Source organism: Sphaerodactylus townsendi, linkage group LG04 (genome assembly GCF_021028975.2).
Source record: "Sphaerodactylus townsendi isolate TG3544 linkage group LG04, MPM_Stown_v2.3, whole genome shotgun sequence".
Classification (NCBI taxonomy): domain Eukaryota; kingdom Metazoa; phylum Chordata; class Lepidosauria; order Squamata; family Sphaerodactylidae; genus Sphaerodactylus; species Sphaerodactylus townsendi.
In genome coordinates, this window is record NC_059428.1 from 64,231,557 (window position 1) to 64,256,774 (window position 25,218).

Genomic DNA, 25,218 nt, shown 5'->3' on the forward strand with positions numbered 1-25,218 from the left:
CAAACTCATGCCTTTCATTGAGAGGGTCAGAACCTTATCTTCCAATTGTCCTTCATTTTTCTTCTTGGACCATAGCAGTTCAAAGGAAAAGGTTGACATCCAAAGCAGATTTTATTTAACAACAGATAACAAGTAATTAGAAGGAGTCTCACTAAGACACCCAGACATTGCCAGAGAGAAGGCACAAACACACATAAAGGCAATATATTTACCTAGTTGGATTTCAGTTGCCACAGAAGAGAAGTGTGGACTGCAGGGTGAAATGCTCCAGAGCAGTATGGACCCGGCACAAGAATCAATCTTTTGCTTTTGTGGGGCAGTTCTTTATACCCTGTTACAAACAATTACCCTATGGAGCCATGGTGCATCAGACTAATAAGCACAATACTACATGTCCTCTACATGTTGCAAGTATCTTTGATGTTATAACGCAGGGTGGACCTTCCTTTGGATCTTAATTAGAACTTCAGAAGTGCTATGTTCTGGTCGGACATGTCTTTGGGGTCCTTGTTCTCCTAACAAACAAGTAACCTTCTAGGGTAATAAGCTTGCCCTTCCTATAGTCTCCCAGCTAGCATTACAGATATACTGTTTTTGAGAAAAGCTGGTAGCCATTTGCTTCTTAAAAAGAGAGAAGCCATAAAGGCAGATTGCTTTGGACAATAGAAAACATTCCGGAAAATGCAGGGAAAAGCTCAGGAAAAATGCAAAGTTGTTTTTTGTTTCTAAAACCATGAGTTGTTTGCAACTCGATGGTGTGTTCCTCTTTCCTTGTCTGCCAGGAAAAGCTTGGAAACTGCATGTGTAGAAGAGATAGGAGTCCATTTTATTTGGTTTCCTCTCCTCACTTTCCTCTGCCCCATTCACATGCATTTTGGTCCATATGGGTTCCCAGACCAGCAGTATCAATATTCCAAGGTAAAATGAGGGGAAGGAGGACAGGAGAAAAAAAACCACCCGAATTGTGTTGAAAGTTGGCAAAATATAGCCCATGATTATGTGGTTTTATACCAAACAACCATCATGGTCTCACTCAAACAATCCTGGAAATTATAATCTGAGCCCTTCGGGGGTAGGGCGGTCTACCAAATCGAATAAATAACAATGATGATGATGATGATGATGATGATGATGATGATGATGATGATGATGATGATGATGATGATGATGATGAATTGCTGAGAACTACAATTCCACAGAGTCCTTGAAAACTACTACTAGACCAGATTAAACCCGGAAGTGGCTAGTCCATGGTTACCCAGCAAGCTTCCATGATGGAGTATGGAAGTGAAAAACAGTGTTGCTTACCATAACTATTTGTTCATCCCTGTGGGACTGTACAAAAGCTGATGAACTGGGCCTTTCAGAATCTAGCCTTATATTGTAACCATTCTATTGCATTGGCTCAAGGATAGTGTTCTCTTAATATTAAAAATATGCACATGAATGCTCATAGATAGATTTAAGTATTGGGTGGGTGCAGAAAGGGAAAGCACACATAATTGATGAAAATAAATTTGACCATTTAACATTCATTTTTACTCTACTGTAATCCCTTCCTAGAATTTATAAACTTGCTGCTGTCAGAAAAGGAGAACGGTAAGCAAGCATCTGTGTATCAAAGGCAGGTCAGGGCCTCTAATCTTCTATTTTATGCATACAAGATTAAACATCTACTTTGAGTTTTGATTAAGAATGCAAAGTTAAGGGATTAAATCCCAGCAAACAAAATTAAATAGGTTTAAATCCAATCTCAGGATTCATCAAAGTACCAAATTTTAAGCTGTCATTACAACACAGGATTATGCAAAGCTTCCCTAGACCTTGATTTGATATCCTTTGGTCTTCACTGCTACTGTTCCTTTACACTGAGTTATTGCTGTGTAGTAAAATTTCATCTCACATAGAATTTACAGTTTAAATGCCCAACATATACTTTGGAGACCTGCCATATAAACATCAGTGGCAACATATTTAGTATTGTTCCTAAATGCATTAGCTCTTGATGATTTGGCAGAACAATCCTACACAGAAGTATTCCAGTCTAAGTCCATTGAAATAAATGGGTTTACTGAAGTAAATCTGCATAGGATTGCATTTTGAGGGACGAACTAATATGTTTGCCAACTAGTTCATACTGTTATGCAATTTGTCACTCTCCTTAATAATCCTTGATTTTTTCACAAGATCTACAACCTATAGGACAGAGGGAAATACAATCAATTATTGACCAATGTGGCTATTAAAGACTGTAACTGATACAATTCTACTTGTAGCTATTAGAGAATATTTAGAGAACATGGCAAGACTTAGTTTTGTTAACTAAGTGTAAATTAGTTTTCAAGTATAAATGATTTATTTATTTACTTACTTATTAGATTTAATTGACTGCCCAACGCTGAAGGGCTCTGGGCAGTGTACAACAATAAAACACAATAAATTACATATATTAAAATCAGACCCATCATTTAACAGACCCAGCATTATAACATCAAAAACCTAACAGCAGCTGGCAATTCAGAGAAAAAGGATCTTCTACTCTCCTGGGAGGGGGCTGAATACATAATAAAATCAACCGAATATGGTGCTATACAAGGGTTAGCGGGGGATGGCAGATCAGTGGCTAGCCTCCCCCAAAGCCCTGTGGAACTGTCCTAGGTCCCACAGGGCCCTGATGGTCAGACAAAGAGTGTTCCACTAGGCAGGGGCCAAGGTAGTAAAAGCCCTGGCCTGGATGGAGGCTGGCTGCATCATTGAGGGGCAGGGGATCACCAGTAAATTTGCAGGGGTTGAGTAGGGACATAGGGGGAAAGACAGTCTCTAAGGTATCAGGGCCCCAAGCCGCGAAGGGCCTTAAATGTCAAAACCAACACCTTGAAGGTGATCCGGTGTTCCATTGTGAGCCAGTGCAGTTGGCGCAGCACAGGGGAGATGTGGTCCTTATCTGAGCCACTTGTGAGAAGCCATGCTGCCGCATGCTGGCATGCTGGGTAGAGTGAGTTGCAATAGACTAACCTGGAGGTGACCGTGGCATGGATCACCATGGTCAGGTCAGCTTGGGAGAGATAAGGAGCCAACCGCAGAGCTTGGCAAAGATGAAAAAAGGCCTTGGGCTGTACGGGCCACCTGAGTCTCCATAGAAAGAGTCGAGTCCAGGTAGACTCCCAAGCTGCTGGCTGAGAATTGTACCTAAAGTACCTTTAGACTGAATGCCTAATGAAGTATGATTATGTATAGGCTCTATTTCATTGGGAATTTATCTAGTGCACTTTTAACCCCACTCTCTAAGTAGCTTGAGGTAGTTTACATGGCTCAGCATTTCCCATTTTATCTTCACAACATCCCTACGTGGTACATCAGGCTGAGAGAATGTGATAGACCCAAAGTCATCCAGCAAGTGTCATCCAGCAAGTTTCATAGAGCTAGGCAGATTGGAAGATCTCAGTCTGAAACTCTACCACTACACCGCAGTGGCTACTTATGGAGCAACATGTCTCCACATAATTATACCTGAGACAAATATTCCTGAAGAACAATCACGTGTGGTCTAAAACAGTTACTTATTCTAAATGGGAATCTTGTTTTACTGCTGTGCAACCCACCTCTTCTAATACTAGAATTTCAGTTTCTCTATATTGCTCACTGAACTCACTTTCACAAACATCCTTTCAAAATGGTATGAACAGAAGAGAAGGATGTATTGTCGAAGGCTTTCATGGCTGGATTCAACTGGTTGTGGTGGGTTTTCTGGGCTGTGTGGCCGTGGTCTGGTGGATCTTGTTCCTAACGTTTTGCCTGCATATGTGGCTGGCATCTTCAGAGGTCTATCACAGAGAAAAGTCTGTTTCACACTGTGTCTAGTGAGAAGAGAAGGATGTTTTGCTGAAGAAATCCTGCTTTCTGGTGAAATATTATTTCTGTCACCATTGTGGGAGACGGCAAGAAATTTGCACTCAGGATGAAGGTGACCTCTATAACCACTGGGATTCACAGTGTCCTACAGATCAAGTATATCCAGTTGGATAAGGCTCTGAGTCATGAGAAAATCAGAATGGCAAAACAATGTATATTAGTTGTGCTTAATTATCTTTCAATTTTGGTTATTTTTTACACAGATTAAGCAGTGGGGTAAAATGCTTCAGAATCCTACTCCAAAGCAGATTTTCTGCTTGAGAACTGATCTCTTCTGTTTGGATATCATTTTCAATCCCAGGATAGCTCACTGGGCCCACCTGTTGGCAACCCTACATGATGCTCACTGGGTAATGTCCAGTCATAGACACACAACTTAATCTACACAATGGAGACAAGGACAGCAATGCAATCCACTTTGGAACCCCACTTGGGAGACAACCAGGGTATATATGCATTAATAAATATCAAAATAGCCAAAGATGGGCAGCAGATAAAAAGTATGGTAGGTTGGTTAGTTGATGGAAAGGGGAGAAAGAAGCAGGGGAAGGTAAGAATATGGGGGTTGCCAAGAGAAGGGAAAGACTAAATTTTGTGGGGAGACGACACAGGGGAAAGCAAGATTCTTGCTGCAAGTCCATGCGGTTTCCTTACCACAGAACTGGGTTCAGTAGTCACTACTGCACAACTGTGCCATAATTTTCATGGGAAGAGTCTGCCGGAGAGGAAAGCTGAAGATAGGGGGACAGATGAAGGTAGGTTGGCAGGTGTGTGGGAAAGGAATCGGAAAAAGGGAAGAGGCTAAGGGAGCTGGCTGGAATGGGGAAAAAAGAAATAGTGGAGGAGAGGGAAATGAGATGATCCCTAAAATCCTGCAGGTCATCAACTAGTTCCATTCTAATGTGTGCTAGTTGCATTCTGGAAGGTATCCATGCAAGAGAAGCTTAGTTCAGCAGAATCTCATAATTGGTATGTCCATTATTTTTGGCTCAGGCCCATTCAATTAAAAGTATAAATAAATTATCATCCCTAACTGCTAGTCTTGCTAATATCATCCATTATTGAAAAAATAAGCTCTGAAAATTTTACTTGACCATCACTAACAGTATTCAAAGGAAATATATTGCATAGCAGATAGTTAAACAGAGTTCAAATGTCCCTGTGCAACTCCAAATACAGAAGCTCTGACCCATTCAAACTCTGTAACAATGAAAGAATCTTGCATCAGTGGTGTGCTTTAAGGGACATTTCTTTTTCCCTAAATGACCACTAAATTGTCTTATAACAAGTAAATGAAGTCACAATGCTTTAGAGCAGACTACAAATGATGACTGGTAAAAAAAAAATTCCCCCCCTTTATCAGGAATCAATAATAATTAAATCTAATACAAAAATTAGGCATGTCTTCAGGACATGAGAATCTCCCAACCTTGATATGTCATGAGAATCTCCCAACCTTGCTTTTAGAATGACCCAATACCCCAAATGCTTGTGCAAAGCAAGATTTAAACACTGCTGGAAAAAGTCAATTTAAATTTTGCAGTTAGAATACATTTAGCACATTCATGAATTTAATTGCTGTATAGTAACACAATATAAAGAACCCCATGGCTCAGAGAGGCAAGCTGCATTACTGCAATCAAAGTTCTGTTCTTGACCTGAGTTCGATCCCAACAAAAGTTGGTTTCAGGTATGCTCTGTTCCACAAAAATATGATAATTTGGTCAGTTGAGGTGCAGCAGTTGAGAAAGTTGTATGCTTCCGTATTAGAATACAGTTCCAAATAAATATTGGAATTATCATTCATATTTATACACTGTCTTTGTCAAAACCATTATTTTGTGCTTTGATATAAGAGCGTTTATGCCAAAATGTATGTTTTCCTTCAAACTTTCAAACAGATGGGGAAAGCAGGGCTAGGTAGGCACTAGGACTCAGGTGGCACAGGTGGAGCAATACACAATCTATCATCTCTTTTGGGAACAGAGTATAGCCAGATCAGGGTTGATTTAGCCTTCCATTCTTCAGAGGTGAATAAAATGAGCATCCAGCTTGGTGGGAGCAAAGTGTAAATGACTGGGGAAAGCAATGGCAAACCACCTGTAAATATAGTGTGCCTAATAAACTTCATGATGTGATATCATCAAATAGATTGGTCAATACTGTATCTAGGGGGGCAAGAGGAGGCATATGACCCAAGTCCATGTAGGGGTGCATTTGACTTTCTGCCTCGCTGCCACTGTCACCACTCAGTCACACTGCTTGCCTGCCTTGCTTGCTCACCAGTGCTTCTCACCTGTGCTGTTTGCTGCTGCTACTTGCCAACTGCTTGTCCATCGTGATCACCTCTTGCTTGCACTTCAGATTACTCAATTATAGTTCAGCTTAGATGTTGGTTTCACAGATGTTACTCAGTTTGTACAGTTCCTTTATCGTAGGGCCCCTCCGCCCTGTAGGATTCGACCTTAGTTCGACTGGGGTCTGACCCAGGTACTCCGCACAGCCGCAGTGTTGGACTCGTGTCTGACTCGACTTACCCCCCTCTCACCATTAAATTTTTGAGCTCAACTGGGAGGTATAACTTCCTGGCGAACTCGGGTTGCAGTCAAGCCGAAGCTGGCGGAGTGTGGAATCTCCCTCGCCTCGACTCTGCCCGCCAGCCAATCACAGTGCAGTATTTTCGGCCATGCGCAGAATGGGAGACTTGTGGCGGCAGCGAGAAGCGCACCTTTAAAAAATCCTCCTACATAGGTAAACGGGGAAAAAGGGACACACACTCACGTTTCCCGCCAAAGAACAGCAGCCAATTGGGAATGAGGACCAGAAGACGCGAGGAGGTGGTCCCGCCCTCTGAACTCGGCTCCAGAGACACGAGTCAGCTGCTGTGTGGAGAAATGGAGGAGTCGAGCTCAGGTAACGATTTCCGCGGACACGAGTAAACCTGAGTCGCCTTGTGTGTGCAGAAGGGCCCGTAGATAGTACTGTCTTATGGTTCCTACCCACAGGATCTTAACATAGGCTAGATAACTATCCACAGTACACTCACTCAGACCTCCTATTAGAATAAACCCTAAAAAACCCATAAACTCTCCACTGAGGTAAACTTAAAGCAAATCCTTATGTCCCACACCCACTGCTACACTGGAACTCTTCTCTACCTAGAATATAATCCTATCCTGGTTTATATGACCTTTACATGGCCCTCCTATAAACCTAACCCACCAGTATACTTCGTCAGTGTATAATTGCTTTCTCCCAACATTCAGGCTGTTAACAATATTTCCTGTCACACACTTTGAAAGAACTATTGACTCAGAGATGTTTGTTTTCACTCAGTGAAGACAATCATCTCTTAACAGCAGGAATTATTCAGACCAAAAATATTTTAGATTGTACTCACAAGGGAGATATCCTCCTCCCCCTCTGCATCACACTGTTACTTGCCTAATCAGAGTGCAGGAGGCCACTGTTCCTAGACTTCCTGTGCCACACTCTGAAGGTAAACAAATTTTCCTTAGACAGAATTGCACAGAACTGCCATTTAAAGTTACACTTTTCCTGGCAGTCCATCACAGATGACATCAGGGAATGTCATAGAATTTGGTACTAAAACATGTACCCAACCAGAGAAGGAAAAATATGTATACCAATGGAATGGCATTGCTTTGGGTGAAATGATAGGGATGGCAGGGCAGCTCCACTCTTGACCATACAAAATCTGTTCCATGAAGTGAAGGACATTTCAGAAAAATTCACGTATCTAAGTGAAGACTTCGCTGAAATGGAAATTCTAAAATCTTAGAGGCTTTTTTAAAGCCAGGATTGAGATAGGCAGATACACAGCAAATATCTTTCTAAATTTATTTGCAGTCTAGACATACAAAGGAAGAGATCCTTACTAGGATGTCTCCCAAAGACACTTACAAGAATTTGGCATTAAATGCACTGCACAGACAGCATGCATTTATTTCAAAGTCAGACCCTCAAAAACTAAAGATAGTTTAAAGATAAAATTTCAATTATTTCTTCAGGAACATTTGAAACTGTGTCATTATCATTTTCCCGAGCACATGTTGTTTTGGAGTCCATCCCGAGCGCATGTTGTTTTGGTGTTAATCAGTAACAGCTTATCAAATGGTTAGCAATGATCTTTGATTGGGTAAACATGTTTTGTTAGAAGCTGGCAAAACATGGCTTCTGTATTGGTATGATTATAGACATGCCTATATCTTTTTAATTAGCTACTTATTTATTAAATTCCTCAACACTACAAGTATTAAAATGATGCAAACAATGAAATAAGAGAGCCAATCAAAATGATTGGACTGTCAATTTGTGTTAAATTTTGCTCAGCTGACCATGGGCACAATTTCTGTCATCACCACCACCACCACATTGCACCATGTCAATGTAGAAAAACTCCAATCTCAATTGTGCCTGTTTGGAGAGTGGTTTGTGCATTCAGAGATCTGCTTGAGGAGTAAACTTCATGCAACAGAAATTATCCAAAATTCCTTCTGCCATTCAGCCTAAAGGTACTTCATAGCATAACAAAAGAGAAAAGGCCTCCATGGCAGTTAAGTGAATTAATCCCTTCCCTACTCAAAAATTCAGGTGACGTTTCATTGATCTGCTATGATTACGCATCCTTAATGCATGAACTAATCTAGCTGGCAATCACCCCGATCTTAATGTTTCCCCAGGATAAAACCATCAGTTCACACCTTGTTCTTTGTCCACATTCTAGACCAGCTACTGATTGGTTAATTATAGTCACTCACCCCCAGCCTTTGATGTATATGTATAATTTGATATGCATGTATAATTTCCCATCTGGTTGTGGTGGGTTTTCTGGGCTGTGTGGCCGTGGTCTGGTAGATCTTGTTTCTAACGTTTGGCCTGCATCTGTGGCTGGCATCTTCAGAGATGTATCACAGAGAAAAGTCTGTTTCACACTGTGTCTAGTGAGAAGGGAAAGTTTAGTGTGGTATATTGCCCATATCCCAGCATGGGGAACCAATCAGTAAGTGTTTGGGTGGAACTTGCTATGCAGAGGTGTGGTTGAGTGCATTGTATTGTGGGTGGGGTTATCAGTCCATTTTTTAAGTACCAGACCACGGCCACATAGCCCGGAAAACCCACCATAACCAGTTGAATCTGGCTGTGAAACTTTCGACAATTTCTAGCGGTTAGAATCACACTGGCCAATAAACTCTTTGGCTCCAAACCATTCCTGTATTTGGAGCCCACTTGCTGTCTACTTTCCAGCATTTTTACAGTATAACTATTACCCCACCCCCAACTCCTCAATTTTGTGGAAGCCATTCCCCTGAACTTCTTTGTTATTGCCCCAGTGTAGCTTCTACAAAGGATTCTTGGATATTTGGAACTGACTTCAATCTCTGTTTTCTGTTTCTTTCTCCTCCTACCATTCAGAAAGAGTCTGAGATTCTCTGAGTGCCTCTTGCTTTTCTTTTTTAATATAAAGATTTTATTAATTTTCAATAAAAATACATATAACGATGCAAAAGAAAAACAAGAAAAAATAGTATCAATTCTGACCTTCATCTTCACATCCATCTAAGAAAAAATTATCTTATATTCCATCTCTCTCACTCATATATGTCTTTACAATAATAAATTGTATTCCATGCAAAATCAAAAATACAATAAGGAACCGAAAGAAAGCTGAACTAATACAATATCCTCTAGAATCAATATCCCTTTCATTCTGAAACTTACCAGTAATCTTTCTTTTCTCAAAACCATCCATTATTTTATTTATACAAAGGCATAATATGTCCTTAAATCCAGTAACGTTAATCCCCATATACTTCAAATCTATAAGTATATTTTATCATTGATTTTTTCTTGCCCCATATAAACTTAACCAAGTCTTTCTTCAATTGTATAAACAGTTTGTCTAGTGCCAATTATCAGGGTCATTTGGAATAGATACGAGAACAATTATTGCAATCTTTCCTACCGTAGCAATGGTAATAGTATATTGGTATATTTTTACTTACTGTATCGCAATTTAGGTGTAACGGGACTCCAAACATAAGTCACTGAAATTTTTTAATATATATATAGATTACTTAATTCCCGCGAACATCCTCTCTGTCAGCAATACAGAATATGTATTATCTCTGACCTGTGCTTTATTGTTGCTGAATTGTGTATTTTTATTTTGTTGTTCTGGTCGTTGACCGTAAATAAATGATTTGGATTTGGAGGTTTCACCATTTTTTCTAAATCTATTTTTATATCCTTCCAAATCTTCTCATAGTGTTCTAATATAATGTAATTTTTTTTGCAATTACTATTCCTAAATATTTAGTTTTAGAAGCTATTTTCAATCCTGTCTTCTGTTGGAGCAATGTTTCTTAGTCATATTTTTAATAAGTACATTTGGATTTTTAAAATTATTTATTTTAAGACCTGCTAGATTAATATATGTTCTCTTATTTCCTTTGTACTTTTTGTACAAATTTGTACTTTTTAGAAGGGGTCTTCAATAAATAACACTAAATCGTCTGCACATGCTCGTAATTTAAACATTTTCCCCCAAACCTTAATGCCCTCAATATTTCAATCTATCCTAATACTTCTTTTTAAGTCTTCAATAACTGCAATAAAAAGTAAGGGAGCTAATGGGCAGTCCTGTCTAGTGTTTTTTTCAATATTAAACAATGCAGTGGTCTTATCATTTATTGATAAGAATGCTTTTTGTGTGGTACAAATGGCTTTGATTGCATTAATGAACTAATATTTTATGTCTATATGTTATAATACCTGAAACAAAGATTGCCTATCTAAGTTGTCAAATGCCTTTTCAGTGCTGAAGAAAATTAAGGCCACTTGGATTTCTGGGTGTTGTTCCAAATATTCTAGTTTATTAATTACCACCCTGACATTCTGCCTAATCTGTCTTTTTGGCAAAAAATCCATTTGAACTTCATGTTTGTAATCATTCAATATTATTTTAAAGTGGTTTGCCAGAATTGCAGCAATTTTTTAAAAAAAAATCTATGTCTAGTAATGAAATGGAAGAGTGTAATATTGGTTGCAATTCCTGTAATTCTGGGATTCTCCTTCTGCTTAATATGGTATTCATTATATTTAGTCATGTTGCTGCCAAATTTTCTTCAGACTTTTAATTTTATAGTGTAGTATAACTATCCGGTCCTGGCACTTTACCTGGTTTTAAGCCTCTAATTACTCTTACTATTTCCCCGCTTGTTATAGGACTATTTAGACTCTTTAATTGATTTCTTTGATTAAGCATAAGCATAAGCATAAGCATAAGCATTTATTGTCATTGTGCACGTACAACGAAATTTACAGCAGCATTCCTCGATGCACACAATTTCAGACTCATACATCATCCTCACTTTCCCCTTCCTCCACCCATCCCTACACAGCCCCAAATACATCAATATGAAGCAGCGGAGTTTAGCATAGCCACAGCTCTAGAGTAGAATTAATGGTAGTTTCTGTTTATGTAGGTACATATCTATATTTTCTGCTACTTTTTCCTTTTTTATATAAATTAGAATAATATGTCAGAAATTGTTTTTCAATTTTTACTTGATCTGTGATAATGTCTTGTCCTTCCTTAATTTTGACTATTGTTCATTTTTGTTTTTCCATTCTCATCTTCCAGGTTTATAAGCAAATTCAAAATCTTTCTGCTTTAAATATTTCATTTTTAAACAATCTCAGTAGCATCTCTAATTGTTTCTTCAAACCTATTATAATTTTTTTCACCTTCCTGGTTTTTCTGTAATTTTTGTTAATTTCTTTTAATTTCCTCTGTAATCTGATTGAATTTTTTTCATTCTTTCTTTTTCAATGCTCTCTTGTTGCATTCTCACACTTTTCAGAAAGGCCTTATTAGCATCCCATATTATGGTTTTTTAGCTGAGATGGAATCTAAGTTTATTTTTAAACATTCTTTTAGTTTTACTTTACATATTTGAGTTATTTGATCATTTTGAAGTATCCAATCCTTTAATTTACATCTAAATTGCTCTTGTGGTCTTTTAATATCCCATTGTATTGGGCTATGGTATGACTATACCTGTGGCAATATTTTAATCTTAAAAGTTTGGGCCACCAAATATTCTGAAGCCGATACCATATCAATTCTAAAAAAACTTTGGTACCGATTTGAGTAGAAGGTGCAGTCTCTAACTAAGCCATCTTTCTCCAAACATCTCTTTCTCCAAACATCTCTTAAAACCTCCCCCCCATAAGATCAAAGAAGGGCTTAGGTAAATTTCCCTCATTTTTTAAAGTTTTTCTTCTGCATTTACCTATTTCAGATGTTACAATCCCATTAAAGTCTCAAGTATACACACATTATCACATATACAATCTGTAACCTTGTCTAGTACAGTAAAAAAATAGCCTTACCATTATTGGTATATTCCAATTATCGAAAAGTTTATCCCATCTACACTGATCTCCACCCCACCATTCTGCCCTTCCCATCTGTAAAAAATCATCTTGGGATAAGATTCTTGTTATCATAAATTGCTACTCTTTTTTACTTATTTATACCTGAGGCAAACAAAGTTTCCAAAATCTCATTTTTCAAAAAATTTTCATCCTTTTTTCTCAGAAGTATCTCTTGCATGCATATAAAATCACTATTTTTTTTCAGAAAATGGAAAAATATTTTTCTTTTATGCTGTGTATTCAGCCCATTTGCATTCAAACTCAAATTCTATAGTTCATCATTTAACTATAAACAACTCCAACAGGATACACTTACAGTTAATCTTCTTCAAACCTTAAGTTCCATTTATTTCTTCTTATACAATCCTGTGTTTTTTGCACAGAATTTGGAATATATGTCTTTGATTTATAGGTTAAGACAAATTCTTCTACTTGTTCCCATCTAAACTGAATGTTGCATTTTTTCAAGATATCCACCAAAAATGTGTAGTCCTTTCTCCTCAAAATACATATGGGTATTTCTTTTACCACCACTATATCATTCCATTCTATCTTCAACCTGGCTGCAGAGTGAAATCCTAAAATTTCATCTTTTATCATTTTTTTGATCAAATGTGCAGTTATGTCTTTTGGTGCCTTTCATTCATGTGCACCAGAATTAATTCTGTATATCCTATCAGTTTCTCTGTTTTATCAGCTGTTATTCCCAAAAATTCTGCCAGAGCTATGACTATTCTAAGATGTATATTTTCAACTTCCTGTTCTGGAAGACCCCTTAAGCATAAAATATTTTCCTTTGGCTTTAACTCGAAGAGTGCATTGCTGCCAGTCATATCATCAGGCTGCTTCTGTAGACTTTCACATTTGTCCTCCAAAAGGTCAATTTTCCCATAAGTTTCTTTAAGTTCTACTTTTATATGTTTAAGGGTGTTTTCAATTTTTTTAATCCATCCCAATTCTATTCATTTGCAGTAATTCTAATCCAATTTATTAAAACATTATTTTGTGTCATTCTGGAAACTCATCATTATTTCCAATAACTGTTCCATTTTCGGCTTGTGTTTCCTGCATTTGTCATATTGTTTTATACTCTCAGCTCTTAGCACCAGCCACATCTCCAATTAAAAACAGAATTACACAGTCCTCCAATTACACTCTTAAAGCAAATAAATCATAGCACATCTCTTTGTTTACAGTCTTTTTAAGGTGCAAGTGTTTAGAGGGTCATGCACTTGTAAGCCATTTGGGTAACACTCTCCAAACTGGAAAAATTGGCAATGATGTAACAAATGATTTCATTATAAATATAAAATGATGCATGTTAGGACAACAAAATCTAATTTCACTTATACTCTGATGGTATCTTTTCACATAATTCAGACATTCAAATGTTAATATTAATGTGAACACCTAGGTTTCAAGTGATAAGGTTTGTGTCAAGGAATGACATATTTAAACAATGCAGTTGAATCAAATTATCTTGGACAATGAAAGTACATAGAAACACTAAAAGTATCTTGTTGGATTATACCTGTAGCCCATCTAGTCCAGCATACTGTTTCCAATAGTGACTAACAAGTAGGACACTAAGGCCCACATCTTCCCCTGCTGAATATGGAGGTTCCCTTTACTCACCATGTCTTGTAGCCACTGATGGACCTCTCCTCCATGTATCTAACTCTCACTCAGAGAAGAACAGTTTGGATTTATACCATGCTTTCTTTCCTGTAAGGAGTCTCAAAAGTGGCTTACAAGTTTGTTTCCCTTACAGACACCTTGTCATAACAGACACCTTGTAAGGTAGGTGAGCCTGAGAGAGTTCTGAAAAACTGTGACTATCTCAAGGTCACCCAGCAGGCTTCATATGTAAGAGTAGGAAAATAAATGGGGAGGAGTGGGGAATTTAACCCAATTCTCCAGATTAGAGTCCACCACTCTTAACCATTATACCACACTGACTTTCTATGTTTATGACCATCTCTACATCCATGGGCAAGAACAAGAGTCACTTATTTTTAGTTAGCAAGAATATTTTGAATATATTTTCAAGTGTATATTCAAGTGCATGATGTGCAACAACAGAATAGTCAAGCATTCAGAATTGCGTGAATAGGTTTAATCAGTCCCCTGAGATTTGTATTATGTAGCTAATATGTTCCAATCAGGGACATAAATGCAAGGATACATTTCTCTCAAAAAGAAAGATGTGATATAGAAAGGTAACATGAATCACAAAATGCCTTTGTGATCAAATTCAAGAAATTGTTACTCTCTTTCTTTCTCGGCTATTTATATAGTTCAATATTTTAATACAAAATTGAAGACATCAGAGAGCCCAAATGAATATATTGTCTGTAATGAGACTATTGTTCAGTTCAAATATGAATCTAAAGTGACATTAATCTATAGCCTTGTATTCTTTAAGAGAAGTGTAATTTTTACCAGTGGAAAAAGCCTTCTTTTGTTTCTGAGGAACAGTAATCTTGCTTTTAGTAGCAGGCTATACAAGGTTATCATGATTTGATATCATAGTCTGTAGTTAGATTGTTGAGATTTGAACAAGTTAAAAAACGACTTCTAGATTGTTTTGTGCCACTTTGTTCTGGGAAGTTTCCCTGCATGGACATAACTTGTACTTTTTTTGTTTGCTTGCTTGTTTGCATTTAGACACCAGACAAGGTCATTTTATTTTGCTTTGCTTTGCTTTGGTTAGTTGTTGATTGACTTTCTCCTGAGCATAATTTCATGATTTATTTATGATTGTCCAATTGCTGATGCTGATGTTTTGAAGTAATGCTTTTAAGCCTGTACAGGTTGTGATTTTAAATTGTTTTAAACAATTTTAATTATCTGCTCTTTATTTTACTAGCTATTATTGCATTTGTTATTGTTCTTCCTTTGATTATGTTGTTTAAATTAATTTTATCTAGAGGTTACCTCTGCATCACAATCTGTTGATAAAGTGGAATATTTTTACTTTTTAAATTGTGAAGCCCACAATCAATTATCATTCTTACGACTATGGTGATTCTGGATAGGCTGAGTAGATGTACATAATGGTCTAACTCATGTCACACATACACACCCTGATATTTCTAATGAGGAAATAAAAGAATCATCCAGTACTGAAAAATCCCTGGTTTTATTCATATAGAAAGCACATACAGCAATGAATGGGGGAGGAGTAGAGAGATGCAAAAAAGGTGAGCATACAAATCATTTTAAAAGTAGAAGTGAGACAGTTCCCATGTGATTATTAGTATACCAGTCTTATGAGAATGTCAAATCTGCTGTACCTCCTCTAGATTAAAGATGGGAAAAATCACACTGACTTTCTGAACAATATTGTCTGTTTAAGAAATTCTTCCATACAAGGGATGAGTAGGCCTCAAGATTTCTTTAAAAAAATATGTTTTGTCTTTTACTCCAGACATTGCCATGTAGACAGCTGTGTTCGTTCAAGCCATAGTTTCTTTTCTCAGAGTCCGCCTCTGATGACAGGTAAGGATACTTGTGAATGATGACCGCCCTTTAGTTCTTGGCCTTTTCTTTAATTTCTTCTGGTGTTTGAGTGAAATTCCGAGTTCCTCCATTATGGCATTGAAAGAAAGACACTGGTAAAAAAAGAAGAAAAAATTAAGGGTTTTTTTTAAAAAAAACAGTTGAACTAGATAGTAATTTGTGTTTGTTCAAGATACAGCCAGTTTTACACGGAGTAAGTCATACTGTAGACTTTTTGAATGACAGTAACGTTGTTGACAGATATAAGGTTGGTCTTTGTACAGTTGTGGACATCAGAGACTTCTCTCAAGAAAAGTAAATGGTTGATTAAAGTACAGGAAGACTAGTAAATTTACAGTTCTTCAGGGTCTGAAAATTATTTAAAAGTTGAATGAGTTGGTAAGGATAAGGAAACTAGGGCAAATTGGTTCTTCTTACTTTTCCACTGCGGTTTTTATTACCCCAATAGTTACCTGATTCTCTCTCCTCACTGCAGCCCTTGGCATTTTCTCCACAAGACTCCCACATTCTGTAGAATACGTTTTTTTCAGAAGTCTTAGAAGACTGTTGGGGAAAGGGGGAGATGAGAACACATCTGTTGTCATGAGTGCCTTTCACTCATGTTTTTGGGGACCAACAACTGTCTTCAGTCTTCTGAATGCCACACTTTTAATGCATGTGCAACATGCATTGAAATACTGAAAAGCATTTATGCCATTTTTCTAACTTTAGTGTATCTGAATGTGTTTATATGTTTCTTTCCACTTACTAAGGCTCATTCCGCACATGCAGAATAATGCACTTTCAAACTGCTTTCAGTGCTCTTTGAAGCTGTGCGGAATAGCAAAATCCACTTGCAAACAGTTGTGAAAGTGGTTTGAAAACGCATTATTTTGCATGTGCGGAAGGGGCCTAAGACTGAGTAAAGACAATTTTATTGATTGCCCAATATAACACCAGGCTACTGGCTGCTTTTGAGAGAACTTTTTCCAGCATAGGCCCTGCCTAGAGAACCAGCTGCTTGCTGAACTTCACAGAACCTAGGATATAACATAAATGAAAATATGAATGTTTTCAAAAACTTTTCTGTTAGTTCAAGCCTCTAAATTCTAATGAGATCTGAATGCTGGTGTTAGTTTTTAGTTGTAGAATAGTTGATTTTAAAATGTAATCACAGGCTTATTTTTATTTGTAACTCCTCCTAAAAACCCCTGTGGAGAAGCAAGTAATAATTTATCTAAATAAATAAAACTTAATAAACATCACAGAAAATAGAGATTAGGAAGCAAGACAGGCTTTTTAAGACTGTTTTGAATTTGTCAGATAGTTCACAACTTCAATGCCAGAATTTTATAAAAATTTTTTAAAGATAAAGCTGCATTTTCAATGGGTGTGTTTTGATCAGATGACATATCAAGCCATAAGAAATCAAATTAATTCCAAGAAACATTTGTGGGTACCCAGATTATAAAATCGGGAGTCAATATTGAAAGATGAGTACACAGATATTTAGTATTTACCATTTTTCACCCAATACAAGGACTTCTATAAATTATTCTATAAATAAAAACCCAAAATGATTCAATGGCCATAATTTCTCAAGGAAGTTTAGATATCTGATAAGACGTGCAGGGGAAATTCATCTTGCCCTTTCTATCTGTTGCACTGCATATGGGTTTTGTAGTTCCCCCATGTTTAAAGAACAAGCTGCAGTATGGTGTGTTGTGAACATTTCAGTCAGATTTTATAAAAATGTACGGCATAAACATTTATCCACTGTGATCTAAAGAGTATGGTCTGCCTGTGGCAAAAAACTATTGCCCATATATCAGTTTAGTATGTGCAGGCATCTAAGAAAAAAAGACCCAGACCATGTCTCTTGGAAAAATGCATTGATTACATTGTTGCTGTTGGGCAAAAAATGGCTTAGAGAATAAATTCTAAGAAAATACATCCAATGTACAAAAAAATCCTGTATTCTCAAAGAGTGAGAATAGAGTTGGAAATTTAGGTACATCAAAACATTTCTGTCAAGATGCTGTATGACAGAATAGTAAAGGTTGATCATATTTGGTCATTGAACGTAAATAAAGTATTCTATTCTATTCTAGTAAAGATTATCATGGAAAGTGAGAAGAATAACAGTAAAGAATTCCTGGGAAATGCTGAACAGTTACAGATAATCAGTCAAAAAAACTAAAAAATTTTCCAGTCGTGTGGATGTTCAGCTATGTCATCCCCTTTTCCATCTAGCCCTCTCCATTTCATATTATTGGGTATCGATGGAAGACACATATCCTTGCAGCCTCACATGATGCTGCAATTTGACTGAAGTGAGACAGTTGGGTCTGTTGGGAACAGGTTGTATCCTGCCTGAGTTTCAATGTCAATGAAGGGCAGTATTAAGGATACCAACTCTTGTTAGGGAATGCCTAGGGAGGGTGGTGTTTTGGGGAGTAGAGGGATGTTATGCCGTAGAGTCTGTCCTCCAAAGCTTCCATTTCCTCCAAGGGAACTGATTTCCTAAGTCTAGAGATCATTTGTCACTTGTCATTCCAGGAGAGCTCCAGGCCTCACCTAGAGGTTGGCAACTCTAGGTACGATGCAAACATAATCCATATTAATTTGAAGATACATTACACATAAATATCTTTTTATAACAACAGATGAGGTTGGGAGAGAATGGGGGACTGGGCCGTAACCTCCACAACTGCATTCCTAGTTCATAGAGTCTAGCTTAATTATCTTCTGATAAGTAAATTATACAATTCATTTGGGATCGTTGTCTGATGAATGTCAATTAGATACATACAAATTTTTCAAATCTGGGTTTCATAAATACAGTGCTGTCAGTCAGAAACAGTACTCTCTCTCTCTCTGTTGAGTGTTTGCAAGAAGATATCAAGATTCTCAAGGCTTTTCTTTGAAAAAAACAAATTGTAGAAATATATAACTCAGGATAGAAAATGAAAACTGAAAAACCTCACTTTCAGGCTTTAGTATTCTGAAGGAAAAGCAAGATTTTAATTAGTTCAGCTTTGATATGAAATAAAATGAAAGTAAGTTCTTATCTGAAAATGCTGAATTATTGAAAAAATTATAGCGTGTACTTGCAGAGGTGCATGCAACACAGAGTGATGTATGACCAATGGTCTATGTCTACAACATGGTTGAGAATGTGCATCCCTGGAAAGATGAAGATGCATATTTATATAAGCAATGCAAGAAAAATAGGAAGGTGACCCTGTTTCCAAACAGTGTGGACTACATTGAAGGCTTTGCACGTGCCTGAGCAATTAACAATCCAGTAAGGATATCTCTCTCTCTCTCTCTCTCTCTCTCTCTCTCTCTCTCTCTCTCTCTCTCTCCTTCTCTCCCTTTCTTTCTCCCTCCCTCTTCTTTCCTGTCCCTTTCTCCTCTCCCTCCCTGGATTGGGATGAGAGGATATCATCATTAAAAGAGGTTTGGGTATTTCTTATTTTACAAAACAAATATATTCAATCATTAATTATAGGAGCTAATTATATGTCAAAATGCCCCCCCCCCCCATTTTTAGGCATTTCAGTCCTTGGAATGGTCCAAAAGTTTCAGCATTTCTAGTCAAGGGATTGTGATAACAGAGGAGCATTTTAGGAACTTGTAAATAGACATGCCCAGTGGCATTCTGATTTATTTTAAACTAAAGAGCCCCAACCACCATCTGCTTTTGAAAATCCTCTGAGGTTTGACAGTATTTTAGACAAGGTGTAGAAATCATTGTGCCCACATCTTCTTTGGGTGTGTGGATCTTTAAATCCCAGCCTGTTGCCCACCTTCTCCCATGTATTCTGTTGAAAAGCTTTGCTGTTAGCTGAACACACCTTTGCTTTACTGTAACTATACAGTGTGAATTGAGGGTTGTGTTCGAATCCCTCGCTCTTCACGAATTAATTTGCCACAGTCTAACTCCGTAGATAAAGTAGTTCCAGATGTAGAGTTGGATGGATGAGTTTGCTTGCACTGCAGTCCATAAAAGAAACAAAAGGCCTTGGCGCATGCAAAAAGGAAAATGAAGATAAGGGTGATTAACCAATGCAACCAAAAAGAAAAAAGAGTAAGATGCTAAATCTATAGAACTTAATTACAGAAAATAAAATTATAATGCAAGCTGAAATTTGAAGTATATGCATATTTGTACTTTGGATCAAAATTACAGTGTTAATTTGACCTGTCCTATCTGTCATAACAGGTGGGGGATAAATCTGAATAATAAATAAACTTGTATTAATGTTTTTCTGTAATTGAAAGCTGAGAAAACAGAAATTCGTATGAAAATATCCTTCTTTTCCTTTTTTCAAAATAGATTACTAATACAAACTTCTTGGAGGGTTTACATTAAATTCCCTATTTAATGGAATTGATTCTAAGAAGGTCCATTACAGTTTACTTCCGTGGCTTATGAAATTCTCCTCATTTGAATTTTGCTCCCAAACCTCCTTTTTCGAAATTACCTGACAAGATCTTGTCTTTGGAGTAGCACTGATACCTGAGTGATCTGCCACTCTTTTGCTTTTGATTCTTAGACTTTGTTAAGATTGCTGTACATCTACAGTTTGCTGTAGTTTTCTGCTTGTGTCTCCCCCCACCCTTGCAGGACTGTTTACTAATATACTGATAAAAACATTGTACAAATAGAATTTTGAGATGATCCACATGTGCACTGATTAAATAGAAAGCAGGCTATCAAGATTCCTTTTTGTACAGTGCCTTATTCAGTGAATATTATGTGTTGGTGCATATTGGTAACTGTAAGGGAAAAAAATCCCACTCACTTAAAATTCCAACATACGACACACAAAAATTCAGAAATTAATTTGAGAAATTCTCAAAAATCAAACTGGAAGGCAGGCAGAGCAGAATAAGGGGAAGGGTGTGGGTCAATGACACAGCATCAATATTGTGCATAGAAAGTCCTTGGTTCAATCCACAACATGCCCAGTTAAAAGCTTTGGGTAGCAGATGATGCAAAAGACCTCCAGTTGCAACTCTAGAGAACTGTTGAGAGACAAAGTCAACCTAGGATCCCCAGTGTGATGCCCGTGGGGGCCATGGTGCTTGTCAACATCTTTTCTGGTGCCCACCAAATATTATTAGAAAGTGAATGGGATCAGGTGGAGCTTTTGCTATGCAAAGCTTCTGATTGGTTATTGTTGTTCAGATTTCTTAAATCCGCTTTGGCAACAGCTGCTACCACAGCCAAAGGATCTTCCATGAACGTAAACTGTGGCAGTCATTTTGTGGCTGGCTTCACCTACTGAGGTAGCCATTTTGTTGCTGCACCCACCATTACAAAGAGGCCTACTGGGTCAAAAAGGCTGGGGACCCCGGCAGTAGACAGCACTAACATTGGTAGACCAATGGTCTGACTCAGTTTAGGACAACTTTATATATGTAGGGGGACGAACAGATCACAGAACAAAAACTGAAGAGTATCTGTTCATCCTTACAGTGGATATATTGCTATCCTTCAGTATTCATGAATCATTGCTATGTCACATTTATCATCTCAGATGCCTAAGAAAAAAATCACACCTAGCTACAAACAGTACACAGTTGTTCTTTTTGGTCCTACTGAAAAGAATGAGTCTTAAAAGTGCTTTATTAATTGCAAGATGGCAGATATGAACAGCACCCAGCAAGCACTGCTCATTTGCAAACCCCTCCCCCCCCCCATTTCAAAAGGACTGGTACAGGAGCACAGGGAAATGCTGTGCTTAATAGAAATTTTGTAGCATTTGTCAGGTAAAAAAAATCACATGTGCTGTTGATGGGAGTTTAGCTGTCAGTGCTTTGCAGCCTGTACGAGATCGGGTTCTAAATCATCTTGTTTCTAGTAAGTGATTGTAAATCCATATCCAGTGTTTCATATTTCTGCCTTATTTATTTCAAAGCCAGTTTAGATTTTTAAAAATGGGCTAATAACAGTTCAATATTTCCCTCATTGCACCAAAAAGGCCTGCATAGTTCTATTTCAGAGCCAGAACTGGACACAGTGCTTATCTCTTCTCTTTAACAAATGCATTCAAAGTTGTGCCCATAACATGGCCAATGTTCAGTAGAAGAACTTGGCTCTTACTAGCACAGCTTATTCTAAATTTGAAATCCCCAGGACAGCTTTTCGCATTGAAATCACTGCCTGAATTCTGCCATTGCCTGGTTGCAACCAGATGTGCCTGCATGTTCAAAGCATAAGTACAACAGTCTCCCATTAAATTTGGTATTCAGTGTGAATCAGCAAAATGATGCCTAGTTGATCCACATTGAATACCAAATCATAAGTAAATCACATGATCTTGACATGGCTGCCAGTGATTATCCCTGCACACCATTCTGTAGAATTTTCAGCTGTGTTTGGTGCCATAGAGAGAAGGATCCCACACTGATCTCACACAAATGCCTTATTTTTCCCACTAAGTTTGTACCAAGTAGAACCCAAAGCAAACTTACCTGTTCAATGTCACTGTTTTTCCTTGATTTGTAAATAAACTCCCCAATTGCAACAAAGACCGAAAGAACCAGTCCTGCAGCAAGCACTATGAAAATGCCCCCAATGTTCTCCACACCAAGGGCACTGGCCTCCTTGCTGTCCTCCTCTGGGCAGCCATTGCCTCGCCACCACTTTTCTTTCATCATGTGCAGCTTTCCTTCCTCTTGTAACTGAAGAATGGCAATGGTAATTTTGTCTCGGTAAGGAGAGCCTGAGGAGGAAAGAAAGGAAAGCAAGAACATTTAATATAACATTCGGGTGAGACAGGCAAAAGAAGTTGCCATTCTGACACAGTTCTTTCTGTGCAGAAAACAGTGTGTGATCAGTACATACTTGAACCAGAGAGCACAAAACAAATTTAGATCTGGATGTTGTGGGTTTTCTGGGCTGTGTGGCTGTGATCCGATGGTTTTAGTTCCTAACGTTTCCCCTGCATCTGTCGCTGGCATCCTCAGAGGCATGTAACAGTAGGGTCACAGAGAGAAACATAACTTACCATGACATGCCTCTGAAGATGAGTCCTGCTTGCCGATTGGTGAAGGGTTCATCATCGCAACATTCCATCATTTAGGCATTTACTGGTTAAGATTCTTTTTCTGCATCTAAAACATAAATGCTGCTTTCTTTTTCTTCCTTTAAACAAGTTCAATAGCATTAATTACAAATCATACATTATCTTTCATGGCTATCTGCACATCCTGTTTGATCTTCACGGATTATTTTAGTTGCCATTATAGTTGCCATTATAGTCGTGAAAAGTTTATAGTCCAAATTTAATAGTGATACCAGTCACTATGACTGGGGCATTTCTGGATTATTCACTTTTTCATGGATCAATGTAATATGTGCTTCTTACCAAGATACAGGTAAGGCTTTTTCCAAACTTATTTCATTCATCATTTCTGTAATGGCAAGATCAACTTCTACTCAAGACATCTGTGGTACGCTGCAGTCAATCCATCAGGTCCTGAAGCTTTATCTTTTTAATCTCCTTAAAGGCTTGTGATAGTTCATGAATTGAAATATTTTGATTTGAAATTTGTCTATGGTCTCCCATGATAGGTATTTTTGTGATAGGTATTTTTATTCAAATTATCCTTTTTTGGACAGTTCAGTAAAAAAAAGAAACAACTTGATCTTGTATTTCTTCTCCACATGGCTAATTTTATAATTCATCTTTACTCCGGTGATTGTCCTTTTTTCTGTTTCTTTCCTCAAAGAATGAGCAAGGAATCTTCCAGGTGTATTTGCATGTTCAAAATTTCTTTGTTTCAAGAATTTCAGTTTCCTTTGTATTTTTTCAGTTTCAAATAAATCCAGCTAATTTTTAACAACTATTGCTTAAAGAATTTTCTTATCAAGAGCCTTTTTGTGTTCTTCCAATGCCCTTATTTATTTATTTATTTATTTATTTATTTATTTATTTATTTATTTATTTATTTATTTAATATTTATATCCTGCCTATATACAGGATCTCTAAGCAGCTATAGTATTAAAACATTCCCTTACAGAGAAACATCAATTAAAAATACAGAGTACAAAAGTTAAAAACTAAACCTTTAACCCTCACCCTCCATCCCCATCCAGCAGAACCATGGAAAGGAAATCCAGGGAGACTAACCAAATGCCTGGGTGAAGAGGAAAATCTTTTCCTGGTGCCTAAACCCACACTGGCAAATGTCTGAAGGGAGATTATTCCAAAGCCCGCAGGCAATCGGAGAAAGCCCTCCTGCACACCCCATACCTTGGCAGGGTGGTACCACAAGAAGAACCTGCCCCTGTGACCTCAGTCCCCACCAAGTACATATGGGCACAAGCATTCCTGCAGGTAGCAGGATCCAAGTCGTTTAGGGCATTGTACATTAATGTGAGCACCTTGAATTGCCCAGAAGTGAATCGGGACCTAGTGCAGTTCCTTGAGTGTGATGTGTGTTTGACCAGCAAGTAGCCTAGCTGCAGCAAGCTGCATAAGCTCCAGCCTTAATCTCCCTAATATTTTAGTTATCAGTTAAACTTTATCTTTTTTTCTGTTTTGCAGCTATGGCTATAAGCTCTCTTCTTATATAAGCTTTGCTTGGTTCCAAGATAGGTATAATAAAGATGGAAACTAAATAACAACCTTCTGTTGCAAGAAGAAATAGTGAAGGAAGATCGGCATGACTTTTAAAAATTAATATAACTGAAAGAATGGCAATGGTAATGACCTAGGAAACAAGCAAAGTTTTTTCTCTGATCCTATTGCCATGTTATCTCTATGGAATTATGATCAGTCCTTGGTTGTAATTTGTTTTTTTTTCCAGGTTCATGAGTAAAGTTTTTGAAATCCCTCACATATGATTGATGTCTGTCAGACAGGACAAGTGTAGTCTCTTGAATTAGGATTTTTAAAATGCCATGAGTCTACTAGATTCAATAGTTCCATATATGAAAATATATATTTTTAGGAAGTTTGCCTCTCAGTTTTTCAGATCTATCTTTATTGGGGTCTACCACTGCATTTATAGCACCTATTATCATTACTTCACCTTCTTGAGAGTCCAAATCAGGTTGACATTTTTTTCTGAAGAATTGCTCTCTGGAGTTGTTTGAAGCATATATTTTGCCATCAGGTAATTTAATTTTCAATAAAATGTATCTTCCATCTGGGTTTTTTTTTTCTTCAAATACGTATCTGTTGGTTTCTTGTACAGATAATCTTCCCTGCATTTTTTTGATAAGTTGAAGTCATATATTCTTTATTTAATCTTGTTAATATATATTCATGTTTTGTTTTTATATGTTTCTTGAATGCATATAATATCTGATTTTCCCTTTT

The 25,218-nt window shown here is 37.5% G+C and overlaps 1 protein-coding gene across 4 annotated transcripts in view; it reads right to left on the reverse strand.

Annotated features, from left to right (window-relative positions):
- Positions 1–15,498: 15,498 nt before the first annotated feature.
- Positions 15,499–25,218, reverse strand: part of GRIK1 (glutamate ionotropic receptor kainate type subunit 1) — a 190,001-nt gene continuing 180,281 nt past the window's right edge. For 3 of the 4 annotated variants that reach the window (XM_048495223.1, XM_048495219.1, XM_048495220.1), the window contains 2 exons: positions 22,363–22,613; positions 15,499–15,989 (listed from right to left, as the gene is read on the reverse strand). In XM_048495223.1, the coding sequence (XP_048351180.1) occupies positions 15,834–15,989; positions 22,363–22,613 (407 nt within the window). In that variant the 3' untranslated portion in view covers positions 15,499–15,833. Of the gene's footprint in view, positions 15,990–19,736; positions 19,903–22,362; positions 22,614–25,218 lie in introns of all 4 variants that reach the window. The other variant, XM_048495222.1, reaches the window with a different exon arrangement.